This window comes from Lithobates pipiens, unplaced genomic scaffold, assembly GCF_037356315.1.
Source record: "Lithobates pipiens isolate NorthernLeopardFrog02 unplaced genomic scaffold, aLitPip1_a1.2 Scaffold_16, whole genome shotgun sequence".
In the NCBI taxonomy this organism is placed as follows: Eukaryota; Metazoa; Chordata; class Amphibia; order Anura; family Ranidae; genus Lithobates; species Lithobates pipiens.
Window position 1 is genome coordinate 167915168 of NW_027507748.1, and position 13279 is coordinate 167928446.

Below are 13279 nucleotides of genomic sequence, written 5' to 3' on the forward strand. Positions count from 1 at the left end.
GGACATGCATCTAAAATTGCAAAATATGAAAGTTGATTAAGTGAATTGCAAAATGCACTCACTCAAAAGATAAAGAAAAACACTGTGGAGGTCAATTACCTAATGGCATATAAAGATGCAGATGGCTGGGGAGACACACAAAAGCCTCCCTGTTGATATTGTGCCTATGATGGACAATAGCGGTGTACACCACACACTTATAGTCCTCCCAACCTGGCGGCGTCTGACGTCACAGCCGGATTGTGGACGAATAATGAGGAATGCCATTAGAGCAGACTAATGAACGCAGGAGGTGGCACACCGGGAGTGACGCTGAACGCGTCACACCATGACGGCGCACGAGCCCAGTGGATGTGTAAGCCGGAACGTGCTATCAGGCACGTCTGTAGTTGACTATGCCATCTTGACAGAGGGATCCAAACGGATGTGATACCTCAGGCGTATACACATCGAATTGGCCAGCAAAATAGAGGCTTTTAAAATGGCAATCACATCCGCATCAAATGGGAAAAATATTCTCTAGGGCTCCCAACAACTGAGCGGTTGATTAGCCGCACAGTCGCTGGGTGCCCCTGGGCGTCCGTGTGGACCAGTAAAAAAAGGACCTAGGAGCAAAGGGATAACAGAAAGAAAGAAACTTGAAAAATAAAATCTAAAAATGTACCTTTTAGGATAGAGTAAGCTTACGGCAACCAATTCAAAAGATATTGAATGGACACACATGATATTAATGAATAACACACGTAAAACATATAACAGACAAAATTAGAAAATAGCTATAGAATGCAAAAAAATAAAAAAGGGCCCGACCCCCCTTTCTATGTCTCAAAACAAATTTATTAAAAATCTTAAGAAAACATTTGAAACTAAAGGCATCATTGAGGCCGGGATACTTTAGGGCTGATAGGTCATGTATCCACCTAGCCTCCTGTTGCAGAAGCAATTTATCATAGTCACCGCCCCTAATGCCGGGTGAAATATTTTTGAAGGCAAAAAAATGCATGTATCTTTATTCGTTAAGAAGTCTTAGCCATATCTTTCTATTGTTTCCAGCTTACCATACAATGTACCTGAACTCCTGAGGAAGCTCAGATGTGCGAAACATGTTGAATTGTATATTTTTAGTGGTATCTTTTGCTTCAATTGTTTTTTCCTGTACAAAATTCGATGCGGATAATTTTATTGTATATTTCTCTGTAATAAAAACTTTTTTATGGATATTTGTCAAATATCTATTTTGTTTTTGACACCTTAAGAGTCCCGGGATTTGTTTACCCCACTGTCCTTTGTTTTTTTTGCAACCATAGTTTTATTTTTTATTTTTACTTCTCTCCACCTAAAAGATTTACATTTGTTGTTCAATTGAGTTGATGGTATGGCCACATTAAGGCTGCGTTCACACCTGAGCAGTTTGTTTTTAGGCCGAAGGTCTCACAGTTTTATTGCAGCTTTTGCCGCGATTTTACACAGGTAAAAAAAACACACAAATGTCTGTAATCTGCCCAAATAGAAGCTCATGTACTTTTTTGAGCTTCAGGCATTTTGCGTCAAGTGTCAAAACACTCACATGCGAACAGGTGCCATTGAAACAAATAGGATTTTGCTTGTTGGTTGGTTGGGTGTTTTATGAGCTAAAAACACTCTGGTGAGAATGCAGCCTAAAGGTGAAAAAAAGTTCTGAAATTATTTTTGCCTAATATTTTTTATTTTTATTTTTTAAACATCACAGCTGACATTTTAACACGGGTGTGCAGATATTTTATCCACTGTACAGATTACCTTCCATGAAAAACATATGTTGCAATCAGTTTGTACAGGCATAAAAGAAAAGGGGGTTTTAGGCAAATGTTATCTTGTGTAAAAGTCAGCCTTAGACGCATGCCCTTCTACCTCCTGAACCTTGTTTTGCTAGTAATGATACCAATTAAAGGATAAGGTCACCTTTTAACAAAATAAATCTGCTTTTTTTTTTTTTTCTTTTGCAGGTAAAAAAAAGTGCATTTCCTATTTTTTTGTTTTAGGAGCCTGTGAAGCATTGAACCAGTGATCAGCAGATCGCTGGTACAATGCAGGGCTTCTGCAGACCCGTCAGTGTATCTGTTTGCTTGTACCTCATTGAGAACTACAAGCAAACAGCCACAAAGGCGGTTGGGAATTTTAGTTTCCTATCCATGGGGGGGGGAGGGGGGGCTGCTGCTGGAACATGTTACATGCATGTTCTTCCCTAGATGCATATGGAACATGTAACCTGTTCCAAAAGTTGAACTTCTCCTTTGAGGGCACGTTTTACACAATGCAAGTTTGGTGCTATTTTTTTTTTATTGCAACACCAACGCACTAAGTGCAGCTAGCTTGTGGAGTGCTGTGTCAGAAAAAAATGCTTTATATTCATTTTTGTATAATGTGCTGGCAGCCTATTTAATTGAATGGGCTGTCTTAACGCAACACACATTAACATGACACAACATAACACATCACAACAGCAAAGTGTGAATGGAACCTACAGGACCCATAGAGGAGCGGAGGATGTTAGTACAAAGAGGTCAAGTATGATCTTTACTAAAGTAAAGAGTTACACATTACATCATTTGCCTATATTATATCTCTATCTGTTTTGTTAGGCAGTTTTCACTAACCTCTGCCTGTGCAATTTTTAAACCTTTCTTGATGTATGTGTGTGTTCTTTTAAAATAGTTTGTGTTATCGGTACTTTCATGTTTTGTATTTAACTTTGCTTCCTGTTAAAACAGATGAACCTAGAAGTTATATATGGGGATACTGACTCCATCATGATAAACACGAATTGCAACAACCTGGAAGAGGTCTTTAAGCTGGGAAATAAGGTCTCTATATGGCATTTTTGTTTTTGCTGAAATCACTACCACTGAAATCCTGTTTGTTTCTTGACTTCCAAAGTAGTCATTTCTATTTTAATGTGCTGTAAAACATTTACTGAAAAAATGGCAACGTGTACACACAAATAAATACTGTGGCGGTTTGTGGTCTCCCCCCCCCCCCCCCACAGTAGGCAGTTATTGCTAGCTCAAAATCGCCATGCCTTTTACAAAGGTCATTTGATGCAAACTTGTCCTAGAAACTTAAATGATTCAATCTTTACTAAAGAGAATGATATATATGATTGGTCTTGCTTTGTCAAAAATAAGGTAGGATAGTGTTGGATGTTAACAAACTCGACAATCCAAGTACCCCTGTTACCGTATATACTCGAGTATAGGCCGACCCGAATATAAGCCGAGGCCCCCAATTTACCCCCAAAAAAACTGGCAAACTTATTGACTCGTGTATAAGCCGAGGGTGAGACATGCCTGTCCATCCCTGTGTGTGTGTCCGTCCATCCCTGTGTGTCCGTCCATCCCTGTGTGTCCGTCCATCCCTGTGTGTCCGTCCATCCATCCCTGTGTGTGTGTGTGTCCATCCATCCATCCATCCCTGTGTGTGTGTGTCTCCATCCATCCATCCATCCATCCCTGTGTGTGTCTCCATCCATCCACCCATCCCTGTGTGTGTGTGTGTGTGTATATGTGTATGTGTGTGTGTGTGTGTGTGTCCAGCCTACCTTTGTCCCGAGCCTCCGTCCCGTGCCTTGCCTCCTTGCCTCCGTTCCGTCCCGTGCCGTGCCGTGCCTTGCCGTCGTGTCGTGCCTTGCCTTGCCTCCGTCCCGTCCCGTCCCGTCCCGTGCCGTGCCTTGCCTTGCCTTGCCTTTCCTCCGTCCCGTGCCCTCTTCGGCGGCCATTGTAAAATTCAAAAGCCGCGCCTCCTCCTTCGCCTGTGATAGGCGGAACACTGAATTTCCCAGCAGCCTGTGTTCCGCCTATCACTGCCTTCGTATCATCCTCGTCCGTAGTACGAGGATGATACGATGTCCGTGATAGGCGGAACACAGGCTGCTGGGAAATTCAGTGTTCCGCCTATCACAGGCGAAGGCGGAGCCGGAGGCGCGGCTTTTGAATAGAATGGCCGCTGTCTGTCTGCTCGACACGCTGATCGAGCGGGCAGACAGCGATGACTCGAGTATAAGCCGAGGGGGGCACTTTCAGCCTCAAAAAAGAGGCTGAAAATCTCGGCTTATACTCGAGTATATACGGTATTTTAAATTATATTTTTGTGCTTACAATGGCTGTCAGTTTCAAATGTTTCCTTTAAAATTATGTGTAGAAGAAATGCGCCTGTCCTCTGCCAAGTTATATGAATGAGCAGACCAGCAATGCCCTGCAGTTTTAGATTTTTCCTTTACTCCACAGAATGAAGGGTCTATCCCACTAATGAGTTGGAAACTTTTATTTTCCAAGGATTTCTGACTTGACATGGTTTTTTTGGTTAGTGTAATGTAGTGTAGTGTAATCTATTGATATTATGCATGGCAGCCAGACAAATATAATCTTTCAGCAGCAAGTTGGGGATACCAGCCTGTTTATATCTTGGTACACGTTTCCCTGTAATGTGTTGTCACGATAAGAAAATTGTGGAAAGAATATTTGAAGATTTTTTTCTAGGCATACGTGTTAGATGAAGGGCCTTTTACCCCCACATTTTAACATCTTTTGTTGACCCTTTGTGGTGTGTGCATGTATGTATGTGTGTGTGTATATATGTGTGTGTGTGTTTATGTATATATATATGTGTGTATATATATATATATGTATATGTATATATATATATATATATATATGTGTGTGTGTGTGTGTGTGTGTGTGTATATATATGTGTATATATATATATATATATATATATATATATATATATATATATATATATATATATATATATATATATTAAAATTTAGTATTCGTAACTAAGAGAACCTAGTGTCCCATGTCTGTGGTTATTTTTGTTTGCATTGGAACTTTGTCTCTTGCTTTTGTTCCACATCTCCTAGGTGAAAAGTGAGATCAACAAATCGTACAAATTACTAGAGATTGACATTGATGGAATCTTTAAGTCTCTTCTTCTGCTGAAGAAAAAGAAATATGCAGCACTAATAGTGGAGCCGACAGGGGATGGCAAATACGTCACAAAGCAGGAACTGAAGGGCTTGGACATTGTCAGGAGAGACTGGTGTGAGCTTGCTAAAATGGCTGGAAAGTAAGCATAGTTTTTACCTGCATTATCATACATGAGTCTTGCCTTGCTTTTAGTAATCTTAATATGTACTCCATATGTTCATCTGGGGCTACTTCTTTAGGGACCTTTGTGTCAAAAGAAGAATTTTAAGCAACCATCACCATGGTGCTGGAACAGTTGGCAAACATCCACAAGGATTTGTGGTAGAGTGACCAAAAACTGTCTAGGCTCCCATAACCACGGTAGCTGCCCTGCGAGTTTCCTCCCTGGCCCTTTCTAGGGTTGTGAAAGGACGAGGCTGGCAAATCATCAGGAGTCCACTTCCTTGGACTCCTGATGACTTGCCAGCCTCGCCCTTTCACAAACTCAAGTCCCCAATGATTTTGCTTAGAGGTGGTCCTTAAAAACTTGAAAATGTTGCTGCCTGAACCCTCAAGACACATGGTGACAGGGCTGCAGTTGGAAGCACCCAAACCGGCCAAATCCATTCCGATCCAACCTTAGACTGAGAGTGATTGACTATGTAAAAGGACTTGGCCCATTTGGACAATCTGTGCCCTCTAAACATTTTGCACAGCAATATCCGATGACACATGTCTTTACACACACATGCACTTTAATGGTATCTAAGTCTGTAGGGTTCAGTATCGAGTTGGCCCATCCTTTGCAGCTATAACCACTTCAACTCTTTTGATAAGGCTGTCTACAAGGTTTAGGATTGTGTCTATCGGAATTCTTCCAGAAGCGCATTCGTGAGGTCAGGCACTGATGTGGACCAAAAGGCCTGGCTCGCAGTCTTTGCTCTAATTCATCCCTAAGGTGTTCTATCGGGTTGAGGTCAGGACTCTGTGTAGGCCAGTCAAGTTCCTCCACCCCAAGCTCTCTCATCCATGTCTTCATGGGCCTTGTCTTGGGCACCGGTCCAAATCATTTGGTGGAGGGGGGATTATGATGTGGTGGTGTTTTCAAGGGTTGGGTTTGGCCCCTTAGTTCCAGTGAAGTAAACTCTTAAGGCGCCAGCATACCAAGACATTTTGAACTATTTCATGTTGCAAACTTTATGGCAACAGTTTGGGGATGGCCCCTTCCCGTTCCAACATGACTGCACACCAGTGCACAGAAGCAACGTTCATAAAGACATGGATGAGCAAGTTTGGGGTGGAGAAACTTTACTGTCCTGAACAGAGTCCTAACCTCAACCCGATAGAACATCTTTGGGAAGAATTAGAGCAGAGACTGTGAGCCACACCTTTTTGTTTACATCAGTGCCTGACTTATGAATACGCTTCTGGAAGAATGGTCAAGCATTCCCATAGACTCTTTAACCTCGTGGACAGCCTTCCCAGAAGAGTTGAGGCTGTTATAGCTGCCAACGATGGGCCAACTCCATATTGAACCCTATGGACCAAGACTGGGATGTCATTAAATTTCAGGTGTATGTGCCTTCGATAGCGCTGAGTGGGAGTACCTTTGGGAGGTCTTTAGCCACTTTGGATTTGGGAATGCGTACATCACATGGGTGCGCCTGCTATACCACAACCCGCAGGCAGCCATTACTCTAGGTAGGGGCACGAGACGGGTGCCCTTTGTCACCTCTACTCTTTGCATTAGCCCATTAGCCATAGAACCTCTAGCGATTTAAAGTAAGAACCAACCCGAGTATTGAAAGATTTAGATAGGAGAAACTGATGATATACGCAGTTGACACTATGATCCTACTTGGTGAAGTGGATTACTCCCTTACAGCAGCCATGTCTAACCTAGTGGAATTCGGTAGGTACTCAGAGCTTCAGATTAACTGGACCAAATACTCCCTGATGCTCATTGATGAAAGGGGGATGCCCCCATTTTTGATACTATACCCCTGACTACCTCATTCTGGTACTTGGGAATCCAGGTGAAGCCTATGATCCGAGATTATGGAAAATAAATATATCCCGTTGCTACAAAGGTTCAGGGATCGGATTAAAACATGGAATTCACTCTATCGGTAGAAGGTAGAGTGAATCTGATTAAAATGATCCTTATGCCTCAATTACTTTATGTACTCCACAATGCGCCAATGGTAGTGACTCTAAAGAAGTTTAGAATTGTCAATTTCCTATTCCGAATGCTTATATGGAAAAACCGCTTACCCACAATTAAACCTCCAACGCCCTAAGGATGATGGAAGGCTTGCCCTCCCAAACCCGTTGCTCTAATACATAGCAGCATAGTTGCAGCAACTGGTTGGTACAATACACACAAACTCAGAGAGAGAAGTGAGCTCCCGTGGCTCTTCAGAGTTCGTAATGCTACACACAGTAAATACAGACTCTGTACCAACAGCCCTGGAGGCATTAAACTTTGGCAAACCAAATAAACTATACCCGACACATAACCTTGTCCAAAAAATCTGGAACAAAAGCAAATGCCTACAGGGTACACTGACTATAGCCCAATCTGGTCCAATGACACACCCCGAACTAGCCAAATTGCAGCATGGAACACTATGGAAGAGATATGGGGTGGTATATCTAAGACAGATTTTCAACAATGGCAAACTACATACACTTGAAACTCTACAGGGACTATTTGGATTACCACAATCCATGCAGTTTTATTACATGCAATGAAAGCACACTGTAATGGCCCAGAGCATATCCTCAAAATGGTCCCCTTCACCAACCCCATTGTTTAATCTGATAGCAAGAGCTGCCAATGCTAAGGGATTTGTATCCCAATGCTATAGCATGCTATTGCAGAGCTTTCTAAGTAAACACCCTCTGCGAATGCTGGCAAAGTGGGAGGGAGACTTGGGCCCAATTGTTGGAGATCAGTGGGAGGAGGTTCTGCAGGCAGTTCCCACATGCTCTTTGAATGTATCGCAAAGGTTGACACAACTCTATATATTTTTTATATATTTATTGCTAAGAGTATATTATACCCCCCCACCGAATATATGTTATGAGTCTTCAGCCCACTCCACTGTGTACCAGATGCAAGAGAGACCACGGGACCTAATCCACCTTCTGTGAAGGTGCCCGAAATTCCACTCTTTTGGAAGGGGGTGGTGGACACCATAAACAGGGTGTTTGGGTCTCAATGCCTATGAATCCAAGGCACTGCTTACTCAATGTACTAGATGAGTTAGACTGGGAAGAAAACACCAGAGTGGCAATTGCTAGAACTCTATTCCTGGCATGTAAATTAATGATGACTCACTGGATATAGGAGGCTCAGGCTCACACTGTGAAGGCGCTTTCAGCCCGGCAGGGCATCTGGTGAGTGCAAAACCATCACTTGCACGGAAAAGTGCACCTGGTTTTCGTTTCCAGGGATTAAGAAATAGCCAACTGTGCACAAGTCACTTTCAATCACGGTTTTGGACTATTAATTTCATATTTTTTTAATGACATTTTTTATATATAATTATTTATATATTTATTGTTGGGCACTAGTCACTTATATTGGATTTATAATCATTTACTTATTTATTCACTGCTACTGTTGCCCCCGTTGGGTGTTTTTCTTGTTTCCTCTCTTATGCAACCATGGAGGTATATATACATATATGCACTTTTTTGTATTAATATTCTAATGAATTTATAAACACTGACCAGAGGGTTCAACACTACACAGAGGGCTAACACCTAAATGCTTTTTTTTAAGCTAATTTATCACCCTCATCCTTAATTTGTCAGTATTTTTATAGTTTTATTGATTTTTATTTATTCCAACGACCAACTTCACTGAACACTTTTTTCACATAATTTTCCATAGTTTATTATTCAAACAGGATAAATACATTTTTGGTGGTCAAGGCATTACACAATTCTTTCCGGAGCATTTCTCCCACAGCCTTAATCCAGAGGATGCTGGGACTGTGACATCATAATGGGCAGGGACATCATCCGGCGATGTCCCTATATAAATCGACGTACGCCGCGTGTTCGGTCATAGTCAGCGGAGACAGCGGCGAGGCAACATCTCCAGAAGAGAAGAACAGAAGGCGGCGACAGAAGACCGGCAAGAAGAACTGAAGAGGGGGGCAAGACCCCCGAAGTCGGAAGAAGAGAGCGGCAGCGAAGAATGCCGGGCTCCTCCGCTAGTAAAAGAGCTAGCAGAAGATAGCGGAGGAGTCCGGCGAGAAGACCCCCGAAGACGGAAGACCCCCGGAGCTGTGCAATAAACTATTTTAACCCTGTGTTGTGTTTTTTTTGTACTTTTTTTTTTTTCACAGGTGAATGGGTAGGGGTACATTGTACCCCATACTCATTCACATAGAGTGGGGGGCCGGGATTTATTAAAAGGGGCTCCCGGATTCCGATAAGCCCCCCGCCCGCAGACCCCGGCAACCAACGGCCAGGGTTGTCGGGAAGAGGCCCTTGTCCTCATCAACATAGGGGCAAGGTGCTTTGGGGTGGGGGGGGGCCCCGTGGCCCCCCCTTCCCCAAGGCACCCCCCATGTTGAGGGCACGCGGCCTGGTACGGCTCAGGAGGGGGGGGGCCTCACTCGTCCCCACCCCCTTTCACGGCCGGGTAGCGTGCTCGGATAAGGGTCTGGTATGGATTTGGGTGGGACCCCACGCAGTTTTTTCGGAGTAGGGGGTTCCCCTTAAAATCCATACCAGACCATTGGCTGTGCTCTGAGCCAAACTATCAAACCATCCAATGGCTGGTGTCATAACGAATCACATGTGCAGCACCATAGCAGTTGAAGATTAAACAGAGGCAAAGATGGCAGCTTCCTTGGCTGAAAACGATAGGGGAGTTTACTTCCACTTAAGGGCCTGGTATGCTCTCGGAGGGGGAACCCACGCCAAAAATGTTTTCATAAATTTGCCGTGGAGTTCCCTCTTGAGAGCTGATAATTCTGTCAGTCGCCTCCGTATAGACGGAGAGCCGACTTGGAGGTGACCTTCATTGAAATCAATGGGTACCAGTCGCCTTCAAGTCGGATTCAAGTAGTACAGGAACCTTTTCTGAAGCCGGAGCGACTTCAGTAGTGTGCATTAGGACGGCTCTCATTCACTTACATTGATTTTTAAATGTTGTCCGACCTGAGGCGACTAGGGGCGACCTGAAGTCGGATCGGAGTTGCCCCTGTGTGAACTAAATGTAAGGACTTTATTATTGCTGGTTAGAATCTTTAATATTTGAAAACAAAAGGAAGGTTTCCTATTTTTAGCATAATAAGCTGTCAGGTTAGTAAAACGGATATATCGGAACTGATTCAATCATGCAGTTTGTAGTGTACGTAGATTTGCAAAACAATGGGATAAAGGAATATTCCTAAACTTTGTTTTATCTCATGGTTACTGTGAAATTGTGTCAATGCATCAATGCAGTGCATGTTATCTCAGCTTGCAGAGCTTGGATTAACTGAATGACTTTACCAAAAATTTAAATGTTGCAGAATATACTGTCTCATGCTACATAACGAAGCTCCATTTCATGCGGAATAAACAAAATTAATAAAGTGTCTTAAATAGAAATATATCTTTGGATAATTTTTTTTAAATGTATTTTAAATCCAAAAAAAAATGATTTTTTTGTTTTTAAAGAAAAATCATTGATTCAGATCTGCCATGACAGTCTCACTTTCTGAGTAGGCTGTGTTGTTTGTTACCCCCGAAAAATCAAAAATCAAATAAAATCGCATTACGTTTGAGAGTACATCATATGTTTGTACTCCTAAGCTAATTTGCCCACTGGTAACATGTCTGATTCTAGGCACGGGGGCAGTCCAACTGTGTAAAGGGTATCTCCAGCGAATGCTCCGCAAGTTACTCCAGTTCTGCATTCAGCATGACCATTGATGCGCCAAAGTCCGGCAGCTTGGGATCCATCAATTTTCTGCCCCTAGAGTCTTTACCATTTTTGGAGTCTTCCTAAGCTCTAAAGGACTTGACCGCCTTCACTGCCTTGTCTAAGGACATTTATGCTTCAGTCATGCATGACTTTATAGGACAGTTGGCAGATATTTGCTAATTCTAAATGCACATACCACAAACCACCTTCCAGCACTCTCCTGCATATTCCTTACCTCTTCAGCCCAGAGGCCCCAAGCCATCAGCCCCTGAGACTTTTCTTAAGTCTCTAAGGAATCTGGCTTCTCTCATTGCTCCCAAAATAGACCATTTGCAACCATTGCACACCACTGTAAAGCTAGATTATTGGTCTACTTCTTATAGTGCTATCTCCAGTCTAGGGTTCGTTAGGCTCTTAAAACTGCCATGACATTTTTTGTGCACCAACAGTTCCAAGTCTTCTTTTTTGGAAACTGAAAAGGTCCTGGAAGAGGTTTCTACTTCCTGAACGCTTGTAAATCTTATACTGGTTTGTGGAGGACTGTGTAAGAATGTGGTCTTCCCCTTCTGTAGATCAGTGGCCCAGCTTAACAAAGCATCCACTGTTCTTGTTGAGGATAAGGCTGCTTTCAAGGACTCTTCCAACAAGCGGCTGGAGGCCCTCCGTAGAGACTTATTTTAGTTTGGACCTTGATCTATCAAACCTTGACTGATTGGTCTACAGATTTCAGATAGGATTTGATCCCTATGACTGTTGATTTCTTAGCCATGGAATGTTTAGAATGCATGACTGTAGCAGCTCTGAACTTACAGTATTGATGGGCTGCAGTAAGTTTCCAGTCACATTTCTCCCCCCCCCCTTTTTATATATCCAAGAACATTTACCATATTTAAACTCGTGTCACTTCACATACAGGTGTGAGGTACTTTAGGCTGCTCTTTGATCTGCTGAAAGCCCCTAGTTTTGTTTTAAGTGTGCCAGTTAGCGTTTTGTTGTCTAACCAAGTTTGACTGCTTTTGGATGCCCCAACAGTTAATGGCTTCCTGTGTCCCTCAAAGATGAGAAAGAAATTGGGTTTTTTTGAACTCATCAAAAAATCTAGTCCATTGAAGGCTACAAGTCCCACCTCTGTGTTTATGATCATGCTCTTGGTACTGCTGGCTACAGACTGAGACATGTTGGGTATAGGAGGGTTTATCATGGACTTCCTCCCGTTCTTTGCCAGCATCTAATCCTTCTGTAGGTTGCAGTATAACCTGACAGTTAATGACATCCCATATTCCTCATCGGGCTCGAAGATTAGGGATTTTACAATGTGTACAAAAATCCTATTTTGCAAAAAAAATTCTTACCTTTTTTAAAGTCCCTTTTTTTTTTTTTTTTTTTTTTAATGTCTGGAGCAAACTTTTGACGTCAATTTGAAATGCTTCTGAGATGAGTCTGGATTTGACTAGTGCATTTGGCATTTAGCTTGACCTGCTTTAAGTTGCTTTTGCGTTCCCATAGATGTGTATCATAGAAAATGACGCAGTTCTGAAGTGAATAAAAAACACATCAGCACAGGCTCTAAGGTTGATTGAATCTAGGTTCACATCTGTTGAAAACGAGGTATAAAGGAAGATGTCTGAACGGAACAGTTCATTTTTGGCTGATTATGCGAAATGGACCTAGAGTAATAAATATTGTGAAAAAGGTGGAGCTTGTCATTGTCCTTAAAGCTTGTTGCTTTATTTGATCTAGGCAGTAATTGGATGTTAATCTGAAACAGGTTCATCATGGCTGTAATATTAAGTGCCAACTATTAGGTTGGGGGTGCTTATTTTTATACATGTTAATTTTGGCTTGCACGATTTTTTTATTTTTTTTTCCTCACACCACAATAAAATGTTAAAATGTCTTTCTTGAATAGAAAGATAATTCTTCAAAAAATAACTTTCCAAAAAGGCAGCAATGTCTCTGTGGAGATGGGACTTGCAGTAAACTCAAATTGCTTTGTGGCACAGTGCTACCTCTCTATTTTATCTTGTAAAAAGCACTATAACAAATATGAAAATATTGAATGCTGTGTTCTTTTGTTACGTCTCAGTAAGGGACTCTAGCTTGACAAAGGATACGCAGGCAGTAGAGCTTCCAGTTTTAGTGGTATGAATTGCATGATCCTTAAGTGTTGACAATGGTATGTCTGAGGTATTTTGCTTTTATACAAGAGATAAAGAATACATCAATTGCATTGTGTAATAAAGGGACAACCAAGCTGCTTAAGAAGCTTGAAATAACGTCACCTTTAAATAAAGTATGCAACCCATTTTTTCTTTCTATAGCTTATCATACTAGTCATTAAGGAGAACAAAATCACTCAATCTCATTGCAAATGTACAAGAGCTGACACTTTCTTACATTTTAT

At 42.1% G+C, this 13279-nt stretch overlaps 1 protein-coding gene across 1 annotated transcript in view; it reads left to right on the forward strand.

Moving 5' to 3' along the window:
• POLA1 (DNA polymerase alpha 1, catalytic subunit) overlaps positions 1-13279 on the forward strand; it is a 539463-nt gene that overhangs the window by 194744 nt on the left and 331440 nt on the right. Inside the window, exons 28-29 of the mRNA XM_077480771.1 lie at positions 2751-2843; positions 4898-5103. Coding sequence (XP_077336897.1) covers positions 2751-2843; positions 4898-5103 — 299 coding nt within the window. The remainder of the gene's footprint in view (positions 1-2750; positions 2844-4897; positions 5104-13279) is intronic.